Source organism: Hippoglossus hippoglossus, chromosome 22 (genome assembly GCF_009819705.1).
Source record: "Hippoglossus hippoglossus isolate fHipHip1 chromosome 22, fHipHip1.pri, whole genome shotgun sequence".
Taxonomy (NCBI): domain Eukaryota; kingdom Metazoa; phylum Chordata; class Actinopteri; order Pleuronectiformes; family Pleuronectidae; genus Hippoglossus; species Hippoglossus hippoglossus.
The window spans coordinates 13,674,431-13,700,126 of NC_047172.1; the positions used below are offsets into that span (position 1 = coordinate 13,674,431).

At 42.8% G+C, this 25,696-nt stretch overlaps 1 protein-coding gene across 2 annotated transcripts; it reads right to left on the reverse strand.

Moving 5' to 3' along the window:
* Positions 1-956: 956 nt before the first annotated feature.
* On the reverse strand, positions 957-21,670 carry slc35f4 (solute carrier family 35 member F4). Of its 2 annotated transcripts, none has more exons than XM_034575882.1 (7): positions 21,198-21,670; positions 4,801-5,101; positions 3,605-3,824; positions 3,400-3,525; positions 3,114-3,306; positions 2,316-2,405; positions 957-1,733 (listed from the first exon to the last, which is right to left on the reverse strand). In XM_034575882.1, exons 1-7 carry the CDS (start codon positions 21,493-21,495, stop codon positions 1,498-1,500), a joined length of 1,464 nt encoding a protein of 487 aa, XP_034431773.1. In that variant the 5' UTR covers positions 21,496-21,670; the 3' UTR covers positions 957-1,497. The 2 variants fall into 2 exon arrangements, with proteins under 2 accessions (XP_034431773.1, XP_034431774.1); XM_034575883.1 differs by lacking the exon at positions 21,198-21,670 and adding an exon at positions 9,851-10,853.
* Between the last annotated feature and the right edge of the window lie 4,026 nt (positions 21,671-25,696).

Below are 25,696 nucleotides of genomic sequence, written 5' to 3' on the forward strand. Positions count from 1 at the left end.
AGAGGGTTGTAAGTCTCTACATTTTCTGCTCTTACTCTCTCTCCCCAGTGTCTCAGTAGTGAATTAGAATGTGTACTAAAATTTGTTATTGTGGCTGAAGCAGCATCTTATAAGACCCCTTTGTGTTTTAACGTCTCTTATCAGCGTCCACACAGTTGCTGATGGAATTAGAATTTGAACATTACACATTCCTTTGTTTCTTCTAGCTCATTTATTTTGGTATGTTAAAATGCCACTGAAGCTGTCAACTCAGCAAATGCTTCATTAAACATCTCACCTCACTGACTGTACTGAGATGTGACTGTGTGTGTGTGCGTGTGTTGTCACAATGTTATGTGAAAGTCAATGCGTGTCACTCAGTGTTATGCCCAATAGGCCAAACTGGTCCCATGAGCTTTTACTATTGCCAGAGAGATAGGCATGCTTTATTACCACAGACTGTGTGTATCTGTGCACGACCATTAATTATAGTAGAAATGATCATTCTGACCTTTTTTCAGGTTGCAGTGTGTGTATATGTGTCATGGACAGCTACGCACAGCACAGAAAAGCATTGCATCATATAAAGTGAGGAGAATTCTGCAGTCATTGCTGCTATATCAATGCAATGCACTTAATATTCCTAATATTGTATAAATCACACCCCTTGTTTCTTGGCCTTCAAGTATGGTGGTGACAGTTTAGGTTGTACAATGCTATATTTATAGTTTTGAAAATAAATAAATAGCATAGCTTAAACCTGTTTAAGTGTTGTAGTGTATGTTGAAGTGAATGTAAACTAGGACTTTTATAAAAAACATGTTATCAGCCGGATCGACAATATTTGCATCTTCTTGGGCAACAAATAAATTAATTGAAGAAAAAAAAACATAATAAAATATGATTATTTTTAATAATACACATTTTTAAGTTACATACAAGAAAAGATTAAAACTAGTAATATGCTGCAGTGAATGAAGGTTTTAAATCTTTTATTATGAAAAGCAAAAGATCCTGTACATTACACATAGTATAATTTCCATTTTTTGATATAATACTATTCTATAACGCTTAAAATTTATACTCTTATTGAAACAGCTCTAATTAAATATCATAAATATACGTATAAGATTGAGCCAAACTGGCCCTGCCAATATTTATATTCACAGAATACAGTCTGCAGAGTAGGTCAGGGGAGGCAAGTGAGCGCTTGGTTTGGGTGCGTGCAAGGAAAAGGACTGAGCGTGGCAAATTTTTCAAGAAAGTGAATAACACTTTCCACCCTTTCCATGAATGTTCTCATTTCTCCTCTTGCAATGAAGTGACGGAGACAGAGATGCACCTCCAGAGAGAAGTTTAAAGTTGAAGACAATACTTCCTGTCTTCCTCATGGTGGATCCATGTGGACTGAACATCCCGCCACACCTCCTGGGGTGGGTGATGGAGGGGCATGAGCACACAGAGCATCACGACTGGTTAACAGAGGCTCCTAGCAGAGCTCACGTCGTCACGACCGCGTCACGCCAAGGGAATGGAGACAGTGCCGTTTGCCCGACTGCGAGTGTGGACGCTGGACTCTGTGAGCTCCTCGCCATGTTCCTCCGACTTCTTGTCTGCGATGGTGGCCAGGAAACGCATCGTGACCGAATCCCACTCCTCCGGCAGCAACAGGAGCAAGAAGCCCAGGCAGATGATGCAGGTGGCTGCCAGGCGCACCACGCTGAAGATCACCTCGTGTTTCAGAACATCTACGGCTGCAGCGGGTGAACGAAGACAAGAGGAGGGAGCCGGAGAGCAGGGAGGGTGAGAAGATGGGAGAGAGAGAGAGAGACAAAAACAAATAGAGATTAATTACATCAAGTAAAAGATAAACCACAGGACACTGCGGCTGTAGGGGATGAGTGCAGCAAATGCGGCTTATAATGAGCAAACGCGATCCACTTCATCCTCTGTGTCTTTGCGGTCTGGAGCCCTGGGACGAGTTGGCATAACTCACTGACCTTCATACAATCCATCATGGTTAAAGGAAGAAAAAAAACATGTGTCTGCAGGCATTTAGTGTCGCCTTGGCAACCTGATCCTCCCTCAGCGAGAGAAGAGTTGCAGGGTCTGTTGAGGCACATTGATGATTGGGTTTCCAGGATGAGAGAGCCAGACTTGCTGCGTCATCTGTTTGCTAGAGTGGCCCTAAGTGCTGACCTCTCAATACCAAACCACAGCGTCCGTAATAACCACTCACTCTCATTTTACAACCATTGTTATTTTCCACCATAATAATCAAGAAATAATAATAGGTGAATTGGCGGTAATACTTATTCATATTTAAGAAACCGTACCTGCATTGCCCGGCACACTGAGCAGTGTCCCTATGGAGATGAGAATGGGGTAGGTCAGCACCACACCGACGTGCACCAAGATGTTGAACACTGTAAAAGACACGAAAGAAGTTGAAAACACTGACTAACAATTTAATTAGTAGTTAATGGATGAATAATCATTCAGTGGATTGACAAATTTATTTGTGAATAATTTAGTTCTGGTTACCTCTGTCAAGGACATTATGTTTTTACCACTGTCTGTTTTGTTGGTTGGTTTGTATGTTTGTTTGTATAGGCATGATTACACACACACAAAAATAACGTCACGGATTTTCACGAAACCTAGTGGAGGGATGGGACACAGGCCAAAGGAAGCAGGAATCTTTGAATCTTTGTTAACATTGCTACAAAAGGCATTTTTCTAAAATGTTCTTATTATCTAGGGGTGGGTGTTTAGGACTTGGCACAAAATTGAGATTAAACTGGCTTAAATATGTTTTCGTAGGAGGATAGTGTATAATCAGCCACTGTACGGTACAACATATACCAATGTGTAGCTGAAATAATTTGAATTCAGTAAGGTATGAATGTTTTTGACGTATCTCTAATAGGTTTTATTGCACATTTTATTGCGTTTAAAAGCCTGTGTGTATGGTGAAGGTGACTCAGATATGACAAATGTGGTGTGGGGAAACAGTATGTGAACATAACTTTAGATAGGAGAAGAAAGAAAAAAACAATTGCTCTGCCTTGTCGATTGGAAACACATGAATGGAGCCATGACCCTCCCACTCGAAGATGTACATGCACTCTCACCCAGCCAAAGTCCTGCCAGTCCACACATGTATCCCCAGGGCAGTGAGGACAGCGAGCCCCAGTGCTCCACCTTGGTGAAGTAGAGGATGAGGGGCACACAGGAGATGAAGATGAGGTTGAAGAAGCCCATGGTGGAGAGGAAGTGAGCCACCTCTCCCAGGTTGGCACTGCCCAGAAACATCTTGAACAGCACCTGGTTGGTGAGGAGAAAAAAAACGACCCTTCAATGTGAGTGACTGTACGAGTATTAAAAGATAATCAAACACCCTTCGACCTGCAGCCTGACCTTGTATAGAGCTGATGTTGAGGCTGAGCCCACAGCTAACGCCACGCCCACAAAGGAATCACCGTGGAAACCGTCAGCATAGGCCATCATGACAATACCCGTGATGGCCATAATGGCTGCCACAATCTGCAGGGGTAGAGATTATGTGAGTGATCAGTATCTGCCTCAGAATCATTTTGCAGTGTTTTGGTGTTTTCATACGGACCCGAACGCCCATGAAGCGATCCTTGAGGACGATCCAGGACAGGAGGAAGACGAAGGCCTTGTGGCAGCAGTAGAGCGCTGAGACGTCGGTGGCAGTCAGTTTCTTCAAGGCCAGCAGGTACAGGTAGTTGGTCAGAGTCCACAGGATTGAAAAAGGTGCTGTTCTTTTTACAAAAAGCTTGAGAGTCATCCCGTCCTCCCCAAAGAGCTTACTGCACTCCCTGAAAGAGAGAAACACCACAGGAGGGTAACGGAAGTTGTGTCGTCCTATGATGCCTCTTGGAACAGTGTTTTGTTCAGTTTTAGCCTTATAAAGAAAGTTATAGTTATAAAGAAGACCAGGCTTAGAGGAGGGAAATTTTGGTTGCTTAGTTGCACGGTTCATCATCGACAGTCTTGTGGTTTAGTTTTGAGTGTGAAGAGCAGGAGGGTCTCTTGGGGCCGCACGTAGAGATTTTACTATTCCATAACAAAGTTCATGTGAGTAAAACAACACGGAACAAAACAAGATAAGTCAAAAATAAGAAAGATAACAAATTAAATTAAATTTAAGTTAAAAATCAGGAGTTAAAAGAACTTTCTATAACATATATATTTTAAGCAATGGTTTGAAAATAGGTAAAGTGCTGACAAGTTGAATATTCTCAGGCAATTAATTCCAGGGCCTCAGGATCCTGATGCCAAAAGCCAGGTCACCCTCGGTTACCAGCCTTGACCTAAGAACTAGTAGGAGAACTAGTGGTTGGAAGATCTTAGATTACAGTTTGTTGTGTAGAAAGTTAGTAGCTCTGTAATATAACTGGGGGCCAGACTGTACTGAGCTTTAAGAGTTATTAAAATAATCTTAAAATCAATCCTAAATGTAAATGGCTGCCAGTGATAGGAGGCAGGAATTGGAGAGATAGGGGCCTTATGCTTGGTGTTGTTTAAAATGCGAGCAGCAGCTTAAGTATAACCTGGTTCTCATTGTGATTTCTTCTCTACTTTCCACTATTAAGCTTCATAGAAACACAAATACTTGACAACCTCCCTATATTTTGGTGTCTGACTATACTGGCACAACTGAGTGTGAATGCCAATTAAAGAGGCCTCTTTCATTAATAATGTAGAGAAAACTCAGTTCCTTTTAACAGTGTTAAGCAGTCATTTAGTACACATATATATATATATATAGTTTTGATCTTGTAGGTAAATTACCTGAATTTCTGTATGGGCGTCTGCTTCTCTCGAGTGGTGACCATGTGTCCAGAGTAGTAGATGGGCAAGAACAGGATGTTCCAGTTGCTGCTGAACCAGGAGATGAAGAAGGGACAGGAGAACGACTGGAAGGTCAGCTTCACCACCTGAGTGGTGCCCACCCAGGAGGAAGACACACACAGCACCACCAGCAGACCTCCCAGCACCTTCAGGGCCGTGTTGGTGCAGGTCTGGCTGGACTGGCTCTCTCCGCTGGTCTCGCTGCCCGGTGTCTCTGCGTGAGACTCGGAGCCATCCTCTCCTGACGAGAGACGGGGGGGAAGAAAGTGGATTGTACCATCTGCAGCTTGTTTTCTAGTGTCTGTTCAAACTTCGATGAGAATCACAGATATTAGACCATGTGCTGGACAAATTTACTTTTGCTTAGATTTGATTATCTCTGTCGAGGTTATGTTTTCACACCTGTCCAATCGTTTTTTTGGTTTGTGTGTGTGATTATGCTGATAAGATTTCGACAACACTTGGGGGAAGGCTGCGATATGGATCAGGGAAGCACCCATTCATTTTGGTGTGGGTCCAGGAATATTTTTATCAACTTTATTTAACATTGCAATCTAGTAGTATTTTGACATTTTCGCTGATTTCTCAGAGAATAACTCATTGATCTCGATAAAAAAAAAAAACCATAGTTTGATGAGTGATTTCTATAAGTGTGTGAACTTTGGTGCAGCTGAATTTAAGGGAACGCTTGGGTCTTGGTGAAGGTATTCGCTCTACTGAGTGCCATTCTAGTTTTTTCTATTCGTTTGTTAGTTAGCAGGATTATGCAAAACCCTCTCAACTGATTTCCATGAAATTTCCCGCAGGGGTGGCGCATGACTGGAGGAAGAACCCATTCATGTAAGGAGAATGAGGAGACGGAGAGATCTTTGCAGAGGTATGATTGTCATTGTAGTTTCAAAATGTCACTGGAAACATATTTTGTCCAGTCTTTGCATATTCAGTATTTTGTTTTAATTAGTGTATATACCTATACTACAATGTAGCCAGGCCTGCGGCTGGGGTCCAGCACAAAAGCATTCACTGATTAATCGTCCTTTGGGATCTTTTCCACAATTTGCATTTCTTGCACTAACGTCATAAACACATGTGACAAGCTTTGTTAAAAATGTGTCGGGTTAGCATCGTGACCGTGCATGTCATAAATATCTTTGTCACCTCATGATGCAGCACCGTCGTGGCCAGGTGTGCACAGAAACCTGATGAGAGCAGAACTAACCACGTGACACTCTACAAGAAAGTCATGTCAACCTTGGCAGCCTCTCTTTTGACTGTCGGTACATTCCTGCTGCAGAAATAAATTGTGGGTTTTTAATCTTATGCCAGTGACGCATGGCAGATTTGGCCGTAGTGCCGTAATGGACTGCGGAAGTGAATGTCTGCTGGATCTTAACTGTACTGTAGAATATGTCAAGTGGTGAGTGTGTGTGAGTGTGTGTGGGTGTGTGTGGGTGTGTGTGTGTGTGAGCATTTCCGGAGAGAACGAAAGCTCAGATCCGTTCTTTACCTTTCAACAGCGTGATCAATTTACACCAGGGCAGGCATAACAGACGACATGTGCGGGGTGTTGCTGCCTGTGCTCTCTTTTGCTAACTCAGCACGTGAAGCTCTGCCATTTCCATCATTGCTATAGACACTGGAGCCCTGCGCTGCACTGGAACTTGTGTTTCCCCTCTACAGGAGCAGTATAACGTCAGGCAATGAGAGACCAAGTGGATTAGGTTATTTTTACCCTAAAATAAACTGTTACACAGCATCTAGGACACAAAACCTTTGATCAAGTAACAAGTTTTTGATCAAACTTTCTACCATCTAATGAGTGTAGCTCCCCTGTTTACTAAATACCAAACTTTTAATGATAAAGTAAGCAGATATAAGCGTCTCCCCCTCGAAGGTCACTGCATTCAGTCAGAGAAGAAACTCTACATTCTTGGCAAATGTATCTGATCAGCCTGAACAAAGCACGAGATCATCGCTGGCACCCAGTAAGACTATTAAAGTGAAGTTATGGCTGTAGCTGTTACACCAAAGAAAGAATAATGAACATGCAGTCACAGGTTCGAGAGTCACGCACTGCAGCGGTGGAAGAAGCAGTCAGATTCTTTACCTAAGTAAAAGTACTGAAATCCCAATGTAAAAATACTCCTTATTTCGCATTACCTGCATTTAAAACCTTATACCTGAGCTAAAGTACAGACATAATATCAGATAAACGTTCTGAGGAAAATTAGCAGGTGTGGCTGATATCATTTTATTATTAAGTTATTAGACTATCAATACTCATGAGTCAATGTATAAGTAGTATTTTAGTGTTGCGGCTGGTCAAGGTTGAAGTACTTTCTAACCCCTGAACATGCCTGATTTATTTCATCTAGAGCCATAAATTATTCTCTGGTTAATCAACAAAAATGTTGCCATGTTGGAGAATGTGATAATAACGTCCTGGATCCTAATCCAGATCCGAGCCTGAATTAAATGGATTCTTCCCTGGTGCAAACTGCATCCTTTTACCAAGTTTTGTGGTAATATGTCTAATAGATTGTGTGTAAGGCTGCAAACTAACAGACAAACAAACACAACCTTGGAGGTAAAAACTCACAACAACTCTGAAAGGTGACAAGTGACACTGACTACTCACTGCTTTTCTGTTAGGGGTCCCAACCCATAATAGATGGAAACCACAAGTTTGGTCTTTAACAATTCAACAACATTGTGTTTCATTATCACATAATGTTGTGTGTATGTAAAATCTTTATCTGAAAATCATCCTGTCAAACATAATAGAAATACAGTGGTACTGGAGTTAAAGAATAATGGAGTACACAATAAAATACTCAAGTACAGGTTTCTTTAAGTGTATTCAAGTAGATGTAATTAGTTACTTTCCACCACTGCATCAATACTGGATTATCCTCATCGTTGTGTTTGAGGCCATGAGACCATTAAAAAAACACATTTTAAACTAGCAATGAAAACCTTTAGCATCCAGAAAGTGTGATGACTCCCATGGATCATTCAGACTCTTTAGCTGTTCAGTTTATTCTAGTCGATCTATCACCTCAAAAATCTCTCAGATTAAACGTTTCACCCCAGCAGGGAGCAGGTCCACAGAACGCAGCGAAGCCAAAGTGTTCAACAGGGATACAGATTTGTTTCTACAGGATCATCGAGGGATTTGGTCTAATTACATTCTGTCAAAGCAAAGATCCTCAATCAACCTAATGAGGCTGGTGGTTGCAAACTGGAAAAAACTGAGATCTGATTTCGCTGCAAAGGAGAAGCAGCTCTTTTTGTACTGTTTTTGTGTTGCTTCCTCCTCGTCCTTCCTGCAGTCTGGTTTGTGTTTCATGGCGCTGACAGAACATAAAGCTTTTTAGTGTTGGATGCAGGCTCTTCTGTTGCTGAAGTAAGAGCCACTACAGGCTGATCTAGTGCCAAGATGCAGTAATATTATAACTCTACTATTCCCCTGCCTCACGAAAGCAGCTCCCGTGGCCAAAATGATATTCTCATCGCACGCCGTGTTACTGCTGAGTAACAGTGCTGCTAAAAGGAAAGGAGAGAGCAGGGATGTTTCCTTAAAACCTAATATGATACATTTTGGCTCTGTTAAAATTGAAATCCCAAAGGTTTATGTAATAAAAATATGTTCATGTAGAAGTACTAATTCAATTCTAAAAATATAGACTCACGAGACAAACACGGCTAAATATGACCAGAACATCCACTTAAAGCATCTACCTATAATTGGAATTGACACAAGCTAAAACACACAATCCACAGGCAATACATTTTAAACCTATAATACTACTATATGCAAATACATTAGTTTTAGAAAAAATTGTATTCACAGTTTGCTAAAAGTATATTTCAAGGCTTTAAAGGGCCATTTCATCACAGAAACAACAACGTATATATCATTCACTACTGGCGTCCATTAACAACGCTCATCCTCTCCGTGTGACGCAGTACACCGCTCGAACCTTTTCAATCTATCCTCTGTTTTATCGTCACCACTGACGCTGCACGCCGGTGACACTGATGGATGGAGCCCTGCTGCATTCAATTTGAAGCTCGCCGTCACGTCTGCAGTGCCATAGGTGGGCTTGTGCTACAGGGTCAAACAGTCTTTAACCAAAATTATGATGATGCTGATGAAAAAGTGATCAGCGGTATCGTTCCCTAATCTCTTATACTAAAGTAAGAGGGGTGTGTGTGTGTGTGTGTGTGTGTGTGTGTGTGTGTGTGTGTGTGTGTGCGTGTGCGTGTGGGTGGAGGGGTAGGTGATGTTCTAGGCTTTGAGTGATGAGGATGCTGAAGAGTTGAAATGCTACATGAAGGAAGAGCAGGTGAACAGATGTGGGAGCAGCTGCATGATATTGGGCCTTTTCTTTGTTTTTCCGTGCCAGGTTACACAGGGCAGCCAGAAACAACACAAACCACATATGCTGCTGCCACTACTACACCTCCTGTCAACACTTTGAGCTTCTCTACTCTGCCAACTGGAAACTGCAGTGATACAAATGTGTGTTTACACCATCCAGAGAACTGTCAAGAAGTCTGAGAGTCAAGAGAACAACTAACTGCTTTGTGTTCATTTTTCTGGGATTTAAATTACTGTTATGACACGTGAATGAAACACGCCTCAGATTTAAGAAGTAAACAACCGCATCACACTTGTTCACTCATTGACAATTCCCTGCACGTGCCTGATGGGACACCATGACGTCAGTAAGTAAGTGCTGGTCGTTAAAAATAAAAGTACTCAATAGTTGGAAGCAGCCTATCTGATCTGGTGCTGCCAATGACTCAGTTCATGCCAATACACACACACACACACACACACACACACACACACACACACACACACACACACACACACACACACACACACACACACACACACACACACACACACACACACACACACACACACACACACACACACACACACACACACACACACACTCTCTCTGGTCTGTCAGTTTACCTTCAGAGATGGGGCAGGTCAGGACCTGAGTGCTGTACGAGCTGAGAGGAGCCACTCGGGCTGAGTGCTTCTTCATCCTCCACTGGGGGCACAACACACTGTCCTTCCCTGGGCAGTGTGTGTGTGTGTTGTGTGTGTGGTTGTGTGTTTGTGTGTTTGTGTGTGTGTGTGTGCTCAGCAGCTCCTCCTGTTAGCACCGTGCATCCTCAGACTCCTGATTCCTCCACTCCGTCTCCGCGCTCTTGATTGCCCCCCCTCAACTTCCTCCCAGATCTCTGACAACTCTTCTGTCTTCTTCTTCCAGCGCTCCAGTCCGGACTCTCCGCTCCTCTCCAGCCCAGTGCTCTCACTGTTAGGCCTCCTGCTGCTCTCTCTCTCTCTCTCTCTCTCTGTCTGTCTGGATGGGGACACAGCTCGGTGGAGACAGCTCAGTGAAGTGGAGACTCTACTGTTTCACTGTCATGCCGTGATCCAACGCTGCCACTGTCTCCAAGGGAGACTGAGCTTCAAGTGTGTGTGGCATGGCGCAATCACTCCCCTCATCTCTCTCTCTCTCTCTCTCTGTCCTCCTCCTCCTCTTTTCTGTCTGTCTCACTACGCTGCTCCCCTCCTCTTCGTTTGCTCCACAAATCAGCAGCTTTGTTTGGAAGGTAACCAAGCAGCCCGTCCTAATTATGCTGCGTTAGCTGCTGCCCCCTCCTTTGCTCCATCTTCCTCCCCTCCCCTTTCTACCTGACCAGGCTCTCCTCTTCGCTCTTCCCTCCTCAACTCTCTCTAAACACTCTTGTCCTCCGTCCTCCTACTTCTCCCTCCCTCTCCGCAGCTCTTCACTACTCCTTAAGAGTCGGATTATTAGTAGAGCTCTCTCCTGTCGCCTTCACCGCTGCAGATGAGCTCTAAAAAAAGAATGAAACTTTCCTGCCCACATAACACGAATTCATGGCAATCCCATAGATGCTCATTCTGTCACACACTGAGGTCATTTCAAGAGGCATATGAAGCCCTCTAACACCCCTATACCACCACATGATGACACCATATTCCACAGTGTGCATGTAGGAGGCCGTGATCCAAATCTCACATTTTACACACATTTTAAGATACTGAACCAGAGTTTTAAGCTTAAAAGCTAAATTTTCCACTTTAAATTAAGAATTAGTCTCATGCATCTGAACCAGCCCCAGTTGTCTGCTACTGGACTGATTCACTTTTCCTCAAAAGTACAATAAAACGAGCAATCTGTTTATTGTCCTTGAATTGAGAACAAACTCCATCAACACTTTGTTGCCCATTAGAGCTCATGTTCTACACAACAGAGTCGAAAAGTAGTAATTACTCAAGAATTGTAGGCTACATTGTGAAAGTTTGGATGAGGGCATTCTACTCAACGAGTGTTTATCCAATGCAGACATTATGAAGACTGTATAGATAAAGTTTAAAGTAGCAGTTCAACCTATAGCAGAACCTGATCACTAACATTAATGTCTACTATAATCATCCATCTATTTGCTAAACAGCTTCTCCTTTGAGGGTCGTGGGGGGAGCTGGAGACAATCTGACATTGGGCGATAGCCAGGGTTCACCCTAGAGTTTCCAATCAACCTAAACCCAATCAATAACTTGACACTTTGAAATGAAATGTAGCGTTGGATTTGACAGAAAAGGACCTGCACTTGGAAGGGCTCTCAAAGAGTCAGAGCAGCAACTGGGATAACCCCCCACCTAATAACTAGAAGGCCACTCAGAGAGCGTATATCTCCTCCAAGGCCGACGTAATATTTCACCGTGTCACATTAAGTGAAAAAAAATGGATCCACTCTAAAATGAACCCCACCCCACTCAAATTTCTGCATTTTTTGCGTAACCCTGCTTACAATCAAACAAACCCCAATGAAAACATAACCACCTTGGCATGGGTAGATATACAGGGCATTCAATTAATAATAACAAATAACAGCATATAAGGATGTCACGATGGTTGAGGGAGCTGAGCTGCATTGACATGATCATATCAGGCTTAAGATTATAGTGACTGAGCTGTTCACCTACACTAGTATTAGTTAGTAATTAGTTAGCTGTGAACCAGTCAGTGGCTGTGGATCATGAATGACACAGATGATGCCGATCAGCCTGTGCTGACTCTGCCTGAACCACATTTATGCTTCATTACTGTACTTTCTGTAAGCACTTCTGACTCATTCTTCCTCACTTATATTTACGTAAAATCTGCTGTGGAGGACATTTACTGTTGGTGGTGCATTTTTACATTAAATATTAACGTTATAATGCTGCTACCTTCTTAACATTTATACTTGTTTTATCCCTTTTGCACAGTCAAGGGAAATCCTCCCATCAGCAGCTGATATGGACCCGAGATGAGGAGTGTCAGTCTGGGTCATGTGAATCAGCCTGGGGTCTGCGGTCAGGAGTTTCCATCTCAAGGAAAGCCCTCAGACCATTTTATCTCCGGCTGTGGTTTTTCTATCTGAAGATATAATGGACCTGATTATTATGTGGGCCTTTACATCAATGGCATATCAGTATCTAGTGTATGTGGTCAGACACAGGAGGCCTGGCAGCCTGTAATATAATCTTAATATAACCTATGCTGTGCAGTGTTCAACCCCGGTAAAAATCGATACTTGCCGAGCCAGGAACAGCAGAGCTATGACCTGAGAAAAAGAGAGCACCCAACAGTATACATGCAATGCAGTGAGCGCAGTGTCCCGGACGAAACGAGTGCTATTATGCAGTCATGTTTGGTCCAGGATCTCTGTCATTATATCAGTATCACCGTGGGTACCTCCACTCTCGGCTGCCTCTACTCTCCAGGGCTCATCAGCCAAAGATCTGGCTCCTCTTCAGAGAGGAGAGCAGATCAGAGTATTTTCCTGTGCATTCTTCAGGCTGAGAGCACAGCACAGCACAGTTACTGTTGGGCTGTTACAGTGGAAATGATGCAGGGCCACATTTAGGTAACAATATGGTCATTTTCTTTGTTTTTTAAGAGCAGTGGCAGGGTATTTTTGGAACACAAATGCAAAATGCACGATATCCTGAGGTGGAGCTGTGTTTAAAACGTTTGTGCGCGGAGCGTGGCTGATAGTAATGTTTGGTCAGGGGTAAGCAGGGGATGAGCTGGGGGTATATGGATCCCCTGAGACAAGGAGGGTTAAACTTAAAAATAGCTCTGCTGATGAGTGGAGCCAACAGCTAGACAGGGAGGGGACAGAGAAACCATCTAGTCAGCAGAGCCCAGGATGCTAATCACCATCAGATTAAGAGAACTACCTGGAGCAGGGATGCTACGGTTCAATGTCAAATATTAGACCAAGCGTTTTCAGGACAACATGTCGTTTTTTAGGTATCTTACTTAAGCTTACCAGAGCACAAGATCGATGCTATAGCACACATCTACATCACATCCAGCGCTGCAGCGTACAACACAATTCAAGAGCACAACAAGCCACAGCTCCAAAATAACCATATTAAGTTTAATATCACTTATCTAGGTGTACCTAATAAACTGGAAAATGAGTGTATGTAACACAGTGGTGCTGCTGCATCCACAGATCAAAACAGAAAATGATACAGCATCCCCTCTCTTTACCTCCATAGCAACAGTGAGTGTTCTGCGCACACTGATGCACCCAACTCATTCAGGCTCTTTTGTCATTTAGATGAACAGACACTCATCGGTTTGTGGTGCGAGGCTCTTTGTCCCCGGCACCTCTCAGTTACTCACCACATCTCGACAAGGACCAGCACCAGAGACTACAGAGGAAGAGGAGGAGGAGGCGGTTTTCAGTAGAAATGTGGACAAGAAAACCTCTGAGTGAAAAAGTCTGGTTGTTAGATGTTTCAAGATGTGAACCATCAACTCAAAGTAGTCGGGAACACTAGAAGATGAGGACACCTAGTGGTAGATATGATGAATTGCAGTACAGGTGCACAAGACATGAGGATGTTCCTTGATAAGGCTTTACCAATTCAACCTGTTCTTCCATCCATCCATTGTGTATACCACTTAGCTTTTGAGGGCCGGCAGGGGAGCTGGAGCCAAACTCAACTGACATTAGGCAAGAGGTGTGGTACACCAGGGACAGGTCATCGTATCGCAGGGCCGACATACTGAGACAAACAACCATTCATTCTCACTTTACACGTCGGTTTAGAGTCTCCAATCAACCTAACCCCAATCTGCATGTCTTCAGACTGTGGAAGGAAGCTGGAGAACCTGGACAAACCCATCAGCGTGGGGAGAACATGCAAACTCCACACAGAAAGGCCCCAGACATAGTCAAGCTGGGATTCAACAAACTACCGCGCTAAACACTCCACCACCATAACACCAACCTGTGCTTACTTATCCTTAGTGGCCTCTTGTAATGCATTCAGTTCCACTTTGATGTGATGAGGTTTCGATACATTTGCAGATGAAAAATTTGAGGTTCTGAAAACGCTTAAAAAGTGTCTTTTAGAAACAATGTAAGATAATTCACAGACATGAAAACTATTCACAGTGATGTCTGAATTGTATGAACTTCTGACAGGACAGACTGAATGTGCTTGTTAGGGGGAGCCCCTGGTGCAATTTGTCTCGATGTGGATTTATAGAATTATGTGCTACTGGTTGTAGTTTAACATGTGAACAGTTGCATATTTTGTATGTCAGAGTCTGCAGAGTAGTGATCAGCAGATGGAGCCTCGGTAACAAGGTCCTGTGGATACACGCGCCTGACCAATCAAGATCGGCTGTCAAATAACTCTTTCAAACCAAGCTTACCAGAAAAATCCACACTTGTACATACAGTAAATCTGTGTGATATAAAATGACAGAAATCATCTTTGAGAAAACTTTATTGGATGTGTGCTTTGACTTTTTAGTTAGGTCCGTGTCCCATTCACTAACATGGACGAGGCAGGATTTAAGGCCTATACTGCAGCCAGCCACCAGGAGGCAATCAAGACGTTTTTGGCTTCAATTTTTGGGAGCAGTCACGTCGTCAATCTTAATTTGCAGTCTATGGTTTGCCAAAAAACTAACTAGCACACTGCTGGAATATTTCCTGGAGCTGCCTGATTCAGTTTATGGCATTATGAAATTGTTCATCACGTACAAATCAGAAAATTAGATTTTCATACAGCAACATATGAACATGCAATGACACATCTCTCTGAGATGACACTGAACTGAAGAGGTTTAACCTTTTCTCTTACTTTACAACCAATCACATTACTCAAATACCAATCAGCAATCCAGCGAATTGTTGCTGAGTTTGTCAAGTGACAGTTTTGAGTTAATGCTTTGAGCAACACTAATTGAATTCCTGTCCCCCCATATTGATCAGCTGTGACAGCAGAAGTCTCAGGGACGCAGGTCTCCCAGCGCTGGCCAATATTCTTTTTAACGGGTTTAGCTGAAATGAAACGTCCCCCTGGATATATAGCAGATATTAAGCATTGCTTTGAATAACAAGATCAAGTGCTAGCTCCAATTTGCATGCAGTGTCTTGCAATATGCAGTAAATTATGCAATAGGTCCAGGAGACACACAACCTGCTACTTTCTTATACAGCCTCTGTGTGTGAACCACTGCAGACACATGTTAAATAAAATGTGTGAGTCATGAGTCTTGATGATTTACACATGTAGGGTTGTAATTAGAAAATGACCGACGTTTACTGTCCAGCGTGAAGGTCACTTTGTTGTTGTTGTAGGATTATAGGACCACTAGAGGGCAGTGTGATACTGCTGACAAGACCAATGTTGGCGTGCTCAGCCTGATGGAAAGACTAGTCACACACATTGTGCTCTCATATTATGTAATGAGACTTTTACATAGCAGAAAAGTTCCTCACACGAAAATCATCTCAACCATGAAGCAAACTGCTGGAGCAAGCCAAAAAACCCCCCACAACATTTAGTCACCCAACGTGCAACACTACAACACATTCAGACCTAGTTGCATGAGCACAGGTCAGCACTTCTGCAGCTCCTGGGCAGAAACATCTGCACCCATTACTTGCCGGGTGTTTCTGCTCGTTTCCCCCAGGAGAATGTGAGGCTAACAGCTCTCCAGCAGTCGTTCAGGCAAAGCTCATATCCCATTCGATGCTGGGCTTGGTTATAAATAGCACAGAGAGAGCAGGCATGGGAACGGGACGGTCCAAAATAAGTGCGTGCATATATAGAGAACGTCTGAGGCCACGCTTGAGGAGGAAAGTCAAGATTCACCTGCTGTTGACAATGGCCATGGATGGTTTCAGAAGTGCAAAGTGAATTGCCAATCAGTACAAGCAACAGAATGTGTGTATCTTGTTTTCTATCAACTAAAGTGCATTCAAACTCAGCATTATGGTAAATTGTTGCCTTTCCTTCATAATTTCCCTGAGTGCCTGGCTGTGCCGCTGTCTCGCTGTCGTGCCAGCACTGAACACCGGTACAGTGCCGAGTGTGAGTGCCACTACCAGAAGCTGTCACTTCTCCTGTGCTGCACCTAGTTACTTCAGCAGGGAGCGTGCCAGCCTCACAGACAGCTATTATCTATTCCAAATAATACACAGCAAATCTTGGTAATGGCTTCCCAGGAGATGCTGAGGAAGCATTTACTACGCACATACAATTATTATCTGCTCCAGCAGGAGCCGCAGATGCTTTTCCAATATGCTGGTGTTTATTGCCGTGGTACTGGTTCAGAGATGTTTATGGTTTGAATCTATTGGGTTAATTTAGTTTTATTCTATTTCGCTATTTTATTTTCAGACCTCTTCACCCAGGATGACATAGAATGAGATAAGAATAAGAATTCACCACATATTTGTGTTATAATAGAGAGTCCTCTTTTCTCTGTTGCATCTGTATAGGAACCAAGGTTGAGTAATGAAGCTATAGATAGCGTCTTGTGGAAGAAACAAAGCCACAACAATGATGACGAGACGAGATCAAGTTTTGACATATTCGTCCAATACAGAAATTCCACATATAATCTATTGGTTTGCAGCCACCTTGGCTTTGTAGGCTTATAATCCTCCTTTATGTGAGGACAGTTCAGATTCAGTGATGGCAATACAGCTGTTAACATGTTAACTTCTTAAAAACTAGAATGGCTTTTCTTATCTTCATCCATCTCCAACTTCATTCCTTCATCCTGTACGATTTCCCCTTACAGCTGCTATCAATTCAACAGGAAATATTGCACCTTGCCTTGTCTTTTTTTAGTAGGTTATTGTTCTTTTTATTCCATTATATCATAACTGTACAGTATGGATTACATCTCAGACCCTGTCCCCAAATGTAGTCCACAGTCCCCCTCGGAGGCATCTTCTCATTCACCGCAGATGGCGAATGGCAATAATAACAAACTGGCAACAGGATCTTACTAAATATATCATTACCCCATAGGCTTGGCAGGATGAGCCCACTGTTCTATTTGCGTGCTCCTTTGTCTTCGTCACACTTTATGGAAAAGAATACTTGCCACCCTGAGGGACATGTGAATCTCAGCTCAAAGTTTGCAATCGCGTAAACAGAAATGTGAAACTGTGACTTTTCACATTCTCCTTTCTGAGAATAAGAAAAATAGCACATCGGAGAGGACGGTGGGCTTGTAGATGAGCAGTTTAGTTGGACTCCTTCAGGCTGACATTACTGGTAATAGCATGTTTAATAGCTGGAATATCCACTGTTAACTGTGGCAGGCGGAGAAATCCGGGGACGGGTAGATGGAGGAACACAGGGCTACAGATGGCATATTTTATCAGGGAAATGGGAAATGTCTCTCAAATCAAATAACCTCTCCGCTCGCCGATGGCTTTATAGGCTTAGTATAGATGCTATTACAATCCACACCTGCTCCTTATACTGAAAATTCCATCACAGACGACACCACATCTTTCATTTCCCTCTCCTAGAGTACACAGCAGGCCGGGAGCAGATAGAGGCCTGGATGCTGAGAGCTTGGGCTGTAGCTGACGGTTATTTTCATTTTCTCTATTATTCAGTCTATGATTTTCTACAGTAATCAATCGTATAACCCCCCGAAGCTTAGAAGTGTATTTCGAGAATATTCTGTTTACCGTGATATAAAAGAAAAAAAAGCAGCAAATCTTCACGTTTGAAAAGCCGAAATAAGTCAAAATGATAACTTTAAAATATTTTAATCACTTTATTAGATGAATCAGCTTTACAGCTCTATTGAGAATAATATTATCTTATCTGCCTTAACGGGCTATATGTTGATATTTACAAACTTGCTGAACACAATCAAAAATACGGTGAAGCAGCTTTCTGTAATAATGCCGGAAAGATTTGGAACAAACTCCTCCTACATATTAGAAATGTGCTTAAAACATTTTATGATCCAGCTTTTAATTTCTTCAACCGTTTCCTTTTATTGTAATCTTAACCTAGCTTTAACACTTTATTTCCATATATTTGATTCTTTTAACACCTATATACTGTTCTAATATGTTCTTTTAGTCGCATTTTATGCAAAAGTGAATGAAAAGTACTATATAGATAAAGTTTATTAATATTTACTATCATACAAGCATCAGTAAAATAAGAACTTCACTAATGGACAGAAATGACCTCCGTCTCACTTCGTTGTTGTATTTTCAACGGCCGTCACAGAATTAGGAAAAACAAGCCTGATTATAGAACTTAATTAACCTAATTTCCACTCTCAGTACAAGAGCCAAAAACCGTGTCTCGGCTACATTTAATTGCCTTTGTATCAAAGGTCCTTGAACTGTTAAAAAATGCCAAATCTGTTTTCCATTTTAATTTCTGGGCGCCCCCTGTTAATCAAAGTGTTTCCCAAATGAAAGTGTCTGATTGAATTCATGGTTAATCTGCTGCAACTGTCACCCCTGCAAATGAGGCCGTTAATAAGAGACAGACTCATTTCCTTTCTACTCAGCCTCCATCTTAAAATCCACTGAGGTGCTCTCAGTTAAAAAAACAAAAACGCCTCAACTGGTGATTTGTGATTGGATTTGCATACTCACATTTCCTTTGAGAGTTTTGGTGCATTATGTCACGGGGTGTCAAGGTCGTAGATTTGTGGAGGAACGTCACATTCAAAACAACATCCCAACATCAAGAGAGCAGCTCGCTCCTTTACGTGTGTTTCTAAGTCATGAATTTTATAGTTACTCTTTTATGTAACTGCCAGAGGGAGATGTTGGGGAGCTTGCGTGACAAGATCAATTTATTTAGTGGTGAAGTGTATCAGCATGTGAAACACAGGAAGGTCACATATAGATGTAGATGACCCTTTATATTTCAGGGGGATTTATTCAAGAAAAGTGCTGGTTCATCCCCACGTTTAATGATGAAGATATATAATGTACAGGCCGAATATAAAACAGAAAGTGAAAGTCCCTAATACAACGCCTTGATGCTAGAGAGATTGTAAATTCCTGCTCTCCACGCCTTGCTTTATTACCATAAAGCATTTGTTGAAGAAGAAAAAGAGCAGAGAGCATTGCAATCATTGCTCTTTTTCTTCGTGTTATAATTCTTCTGGCAGCGGCCACACCGAGAATGGACTGGAGGGCGAGATTTTAAAGATCATCTCCCGAAAATAAATAAAGCATGATCAGCTCTCTCCTCGAGTCCCAGCCATTGTCTTCGTGTCAGCAAAATTCAGAGTATTGCTCCACCAATCAAGACCACGTTGACAAAATGAAAATGACAGAGAAGCTGAACGGTATTGAGGAGTGGCCGTATCTCATGCACGTCAGGGAAACAGCTGCTGGTGTTCACAAACATCAGGAGAGGAGCTGCTGCATTTGTCATCAGGGAAATTGATTGTTTCATTAAAACATTTGGAATTCAAGATGAGGCTGCCACACAAGTGATTGTTTGCACAGATTCACCAACGTGGCGGTTTTTGATCTGGACAACATTGGGCCACAGACTAAAAGATTAAGTCTGAAATTTCATTTAAAATGCCTGCATAATTTGTGCGCAACACTTTGCAGTGTAATTGCATTGTCTGAAAGTATTACATTTGTTTTCTCTCTGTTCTTGTGTGTGTGTGTGTGTGTGTGTGTGTGTGTGTGTGTGTGTGTGTGTGTGTGTGTGTGTGTGTGTGTGTGTGTGTGTGTGTGTGTGTGTGTGTGTGTGTGTGTGTGTGTGTGTGTGTGTGTGTGTGTGTGTGTGTGTGTACTAAGTTTTGTTACCTCTTAGGACCTTTTCCAGTATTAACAATGACCTTGACAGGACCAGTAGGCCTCATTGGGACCAAAGCCTGGTAGCCTAACTGGGCAAAACTAATAATAAATAATTTCTGAGATCCTGGTTAAGGTTAATGGTAATATGTGGATTGTTGTTATGTGAAGGTTAGGGTTAGTCTTGTATTGGTCATGGTCATATCCTATATCATAATATATGGAAGTCAAATACAAAGTCAAAATGTGTGTGTGCGTGTGTGCGTGCGTGCGTGCGTGCGTGCGTGCGTGCGTGCGTGCGTGCGTGCGTGCGTGCGTGTGTGCATGTGTTTGGTATTACTCATGTCATGGAGACATTAATCTGTCAAAACAGTCACATTAAAGGGATGTGAAGTGATGTTTTAAGGTTCGGTTCAGGTTTAGGTTAAGGTTGGGTTATGGTTAGATTTAGGTAAGTAGTAACTATGGTTAAGGTCAGAGTAAGTCTCCATGAAATCCATGCAAGTCAATGTAATGTCCTCTGAAATCACGCAGATACACTGTGTGTGTGTGTGTGTGTGTGTGTGTGTGTGTGTGTGTGTGTGTGTGTGTGTGTGTGTGTGTGTGTGTGTGTGTGTGTGTGTGTGTGTGTGTGTGTGTGTGTCACAGATGGATGGACCTGTGCAGCATCACTCAGCCTCCAGCTAGTAGTGGCAGTGATCGACATCATGCTGCTCCATAACAGCCATAATTACAGGCCAGTTAGCTGAGGTTGTAAAAGCGGTGGATTTTGCAATTGCCTAATTAAAATGACAACTCATTTGGAAGGGAGGAAGATGCGTGCATTGTTCAGACACACACACACACACACACACACACACACACACACACACACACACACACACACACACACACACACTGGCACTGCATTAACACCATTTGTTTTATTTATTATCATTAAATCCCCTGATAGCACGCACGCACGCACGCACGCACACACACACACACACACACACACACACACACACACGCACACACACACACACACACACACACACACACGCACACGCACACGTTTTAACATCTCATTAAAAACCGTATTCTCTTTAATCCTCACACCTTGACACTGACACTGGAACATCCACAGATGATCCCATCACTCTACTTTCTTTTCGTTCGTTCTCACTCACTTCTGTGACTGGAGTACCCCGGGTTGTAGCCGTAGTAGCCGGTGATCCTCAGGATGCGGTCCTCTATGTCGTGCACCCCGTTCGCCGTCACTTTGGGGCTGCCGTCCGTCAAGCCCGTCGGCGTCGCCTTGCCCGGCAGGTGCGTGCTCGTCGGGGGATCCAGGCGGATGCAGGGCTGCTCTCCGCCGTCCTCTCCTCCGGTGCTCTCGGTGCTCATCATCGTGGGTCCGAGCGGGCAGAGATCAGCGGGGAGCCGGAGGAAGGATGCGCCCCGGTCACCATGTGTTCCGGGCTGCATCAACAATTAGTCAAGCTGAGAGGAGGAGGAGGAGGAGGACATCCAGAGACACGGTCACATTCCCTCAGTGAAGCTCGCGGACAAACGGCAAGGTTATCAAAGTCCTGGAGCCCTGGCACACATGAGACACTAGGGGGCGTGTCACTACTGTCACATGCTGTCTACCTGTGGTGGGGAGCAGCAGAAATGAATCACATGTACCTGCATGAAAACAAGTGCGTAGAAACATGGTGTCTTTCATCGTGTGTGGCGTCTCTAAAACAGGTGGTGTAATATATCACGACCTAGATTTGGGTGAAAGGGATCTGTTGGCAGAAATCAAAGGTAAAAAAATCCCAGTGATGTTTTCACTATATTGTGTTTCATCTAAATTTTACAAATTGTTGTTTTGTTTAACCTACAATGAGCCCTTTGTATTTAACTACTTTATATTTACATCGGGAGCGGGTCTTCTTTACGGAGGCCGCCATGTTTTTAACAGTAACGCAGATCGGACAAACTAAACACGTGTGAGGGGTATTTAGCTGCAATATGCAACTTCACCACTAGATGCCACTAAATTCTACACCCTCAACCTTTAAAGTGGTAGTTCACCAAAAAAAATGAAAATTCACTCATTATCTACAGGTGTGAATTTTCATTTTTCCTTGAGCTATCCCTTTAAAGTTCCTGATTGTTGTTGTTGATTTGTGCACTGGTTGTAGCTACTAATTCACTCATTTGTATTCATTTACATGAATGGGTTAGACGGTGTAACCAATTGCCCACCTTGGATTAATTAAATTGTCTTAATCTGAATTTTAGGTGTAATAAATTAACTGATGGCATTTTTACTAGTTTTTTTTTTATTTAAACAGCCAAGAGATCATCCTCTCTGGCAGCAGTTGTACCACTATGTTATTTTCCTATAAACATTCACGGCTGATGCTTTGGCCTTAAAATGACCTTTGGCATCACCGTGATACTCGTATAATTGGAGTGAAGCATGATCTCTGATATCTGTGGACTAATGCTGGAGCCAGTGGTGGACCTATGCTTTTTCTAAATCAGGGGCCATAAAGGGGCCACACAGGGGCAATTTACATGTCTAACATCCATGTACAATTCCTGATTCAGTAAGGTGCACATTTAGGTCATTCCTTCTTTACTGTTAGCTCGATAGCTTTGAGCAAAGCCACACATCATTTAATGAATTTTTTAAATTGTCATATTTATTGTTAATAAGTCACTATCTTCTTTTAGGGGCACTTCAGGGGCCAATCAGATTCCAGGGCCCCCCCTGGATCCGCCCCTGTCTTGACCCCTCAGTGATTTTTCCATTTGTTGTTCACAATATCAATATATGTAAATATGTGCGTTTGAGAGGGTCAGATGTGCCCCAAGTGTCTCAGGCACTGGTTCACTGTCCTGTTCACATGTGGGCCACAAATGTAATTTCTGTTTTCAGCACATTCACTCTTTCCCTTTAAGTATAATAACTTCAAGATTAAGAAGTCTCTGCACCATACACCACACCAAATACAACTTTCTTTCTTATTATTTTCAAGCACTTATTATGACATGAATGTTATTCTAAGGTAAAACCCAGAACAATCTCTTTTCCTCAGCTGGCCACAGGTTCTTGCGCTGGCTCGGGGAAGCTCCACTTGACTGGATCCCCCAGCTTGCAGATACTGCGCAAGAAAAAAAGAAAAAAAAAGGAATTCAGAAAACTGGGCTCCAAATCCAATAACACAAGATGCAGTATTTCAGTGTCTCCCTGATACGCCTCTTTCCAAGTCCTCCACTCTGTGTGTTAAATCGATTCCCTCTGTGTGTGGAGAATTTGCGCCCCTGTTGGCATTGTTGTGCAGACACATGCTGGGGTTTATGATGCCCTTGGATGCCAGAAGTTCTTCCTCCCCCTCTCTTACTTACTAAACCAATCTCCACCTCATGTTCTTTTGTTTCAGTTTGTTTGTGCTCCAAAGCACTTATCTCACACATTCAGTTCAGGGACAGCTTTGTGGCTACAACAATGAAATGCCAATGCCCAGAAAGTTTCTCCACGCCTTCTGAGTATTGCTAATTTATTATTGGACACTCTCTTACAAGTCTGTGCCGCTGCAGTCCAAAAAAAAGTTTTCCTCAATCCTCTGCTTTTGTCGCGGTGCTTCACAAGTCTGTAGCGTTTATGCAATACAAAATGTAAACAGCCACATTTGGACATTATGCGTTGGCTCCTCATTTCTGACGTACTCGTCTAAGTTATCATTTCCTATCAGATGCTAATGTATTTTTTTTTTTTTAATAATTCAACTCAAAGAGAAAATTTGTTCTCTGACAGCAGCGCGCTCATTAAAAGTCTCTGCAGCCACAACCCACATTAAGAAGCAATTTATGCATGAAGCTGTGTCATTGTAAGTCCTGGCTTTTTTCGATTCTTTAAATGCACATATGATGCACTGTGTAGCAATAATTTGTCGCTGCCAAATAATCTCCATAAAAATCGTTCAATCCTTGAAGGAATATCTTAAAAAGCTATCGCGAAGGGAAGATCCTGGTATCTGCTTTAATATCGTCTCTAATTGTCCCCCAAGCAACGAGAAGGGAACGAGGCTGACTTCAGTCTCAGACAACATAATTAGCATTCAGAGTATCCCCAGACAAAACTCCTCTGTGCATGTCGATTGTCTAATCCTTGACTACTCTTACTTTTTAGGGGGATAATTCAAAGGGTCCTGAGCTTAAAGTTCCTATCAGCTTGTTCATCTGATCTCTGAACATTTCTTTTTACTTTTATTTTGTTCTGCATGTGTCGTGACAGTTTCCGTGCAGCTTGTAATGTTGGTGTGTGCAGAGACAGCATCTTTGGAGATTAATACAATGATTTTCACCATAACGGCCTGAGAGTAATATCTCATTGACTCCTCTCTCTGGCTCTTGTGCTGCAGGCATCCAACCATACAACATAATCCTTTACCCAAGTAGAATAAAAGGACACACCGAGGAGACAATATGTCCCATGCGACTCCATCCCAGCGCTCCTGCACCCCCCGCAGAGCCTCATAAAGTCACCTTAGAGATCAGTGACCGACTCCCCAGCCACCCTGATGTATAAATATTCAATGTGCACTAAAGATAACCTGTTTCATGCAGCGGGGCAAGAGAAAGAGGGACGTTTGCCAGAAGCAGGGGTTTGTCATTTGAATATAGGGAGCTCAACTGCGACTGCATGCTGGCGTGCTGGCCCCGCAAAGGTCACGTTTGAAAGCTCCGTAAATATTTAATAACTGTGATCACCAGGTCTCTGAGGTAATGTATGGCTTTAATTAGAGAGACAAAGGAGAGTGAACACAATGAAGAATCAAATAATCCTGTTGGAGCCGATTTACATGATGAATAATCGCATGTTTCAGGCAACGAGTTTGTGATCATGCCAGAGAAGAACAGTGATATTCCTTCTCTAAGAGTATAGAGGCCTTTCTCTTGCAGAACAACAGTGCGTGTTTTGCTTTTCTACTCCATTGTGTCTGTGCTCAAGATAAAATATCATAATGTCCTTTGAAGCCCGATGTGACCTTTCTTTGTTGTCTCCGTGCAAAGAAAAACGCAGTCTGCTGCTTACGAAGCCTCACAGAGCCCTGAACAGCCTATAGGATTTCCTCGTCCTCCTCCGCCTCCTCCTCTCGCTTCAGCAACAAAAGTTAATTTGCTCGAGGAGGCAATTGGTGACTGAGTCTGCTTGCTCTCTTTTAAAGGATGCCAGTCCGCACATAAATAAAATATACAATGACCAGACTGCGTTTTTAAAAATAGACAATCCACAGAGCATAGCCTCTCTGTCATGCCAATTCACTGCCTGCTATGTTTCATGCCTGTTAGAACATGCTTTTATAGGACGATGGTTAAATACTGTGCGTACAATACAAACTACAACACTGTTGTACACAGCAGTGCCACGTGCACTGTCACACCTGGCAGTTAGCCTCCATACCACATACATGCTACATCCAACCGGAGGTGTTTTCGCACATGAAAATGTCATTAGCAGCTGTCTGAGTATCCACGTTTCTGAAGGTCAACAGCTGCATGTGAGGTATTGTAAAGCATGTCGTGCATAATTTAATGTTGCCTGACGCTGGATGTACGTCACAGAAACGGTCAGTAAAATGGAAACATATATATCATCTAAAACATGTGGCATGAATTGACACTTGGC

Bases quoted from the DNA above. Each gene is read 5' to 3' on its own strand.
- slc35f4 (XM_034575882.1), bottom strand. From the start codon at position 21,495: ATGCAGCCCGGAACACATGGTGACCGGGGCGCATCCTTCCTCCGGCTC. The intron at 5,102-21,197 runs GTGAGTGAGAAC...GTCTCTCGTCAG, and splicing joins GGGGTACTCCAGTCACAGAA to GAGAGGATGGCTCCGAGTCT. The intron at 3,307-3,399 runs GTCAGGCTGCAG...CTCACCAACCAG, and splicing joins CAACATCAGCTCTATACAAG to GTGCTGTTCAAGATGTTTCT.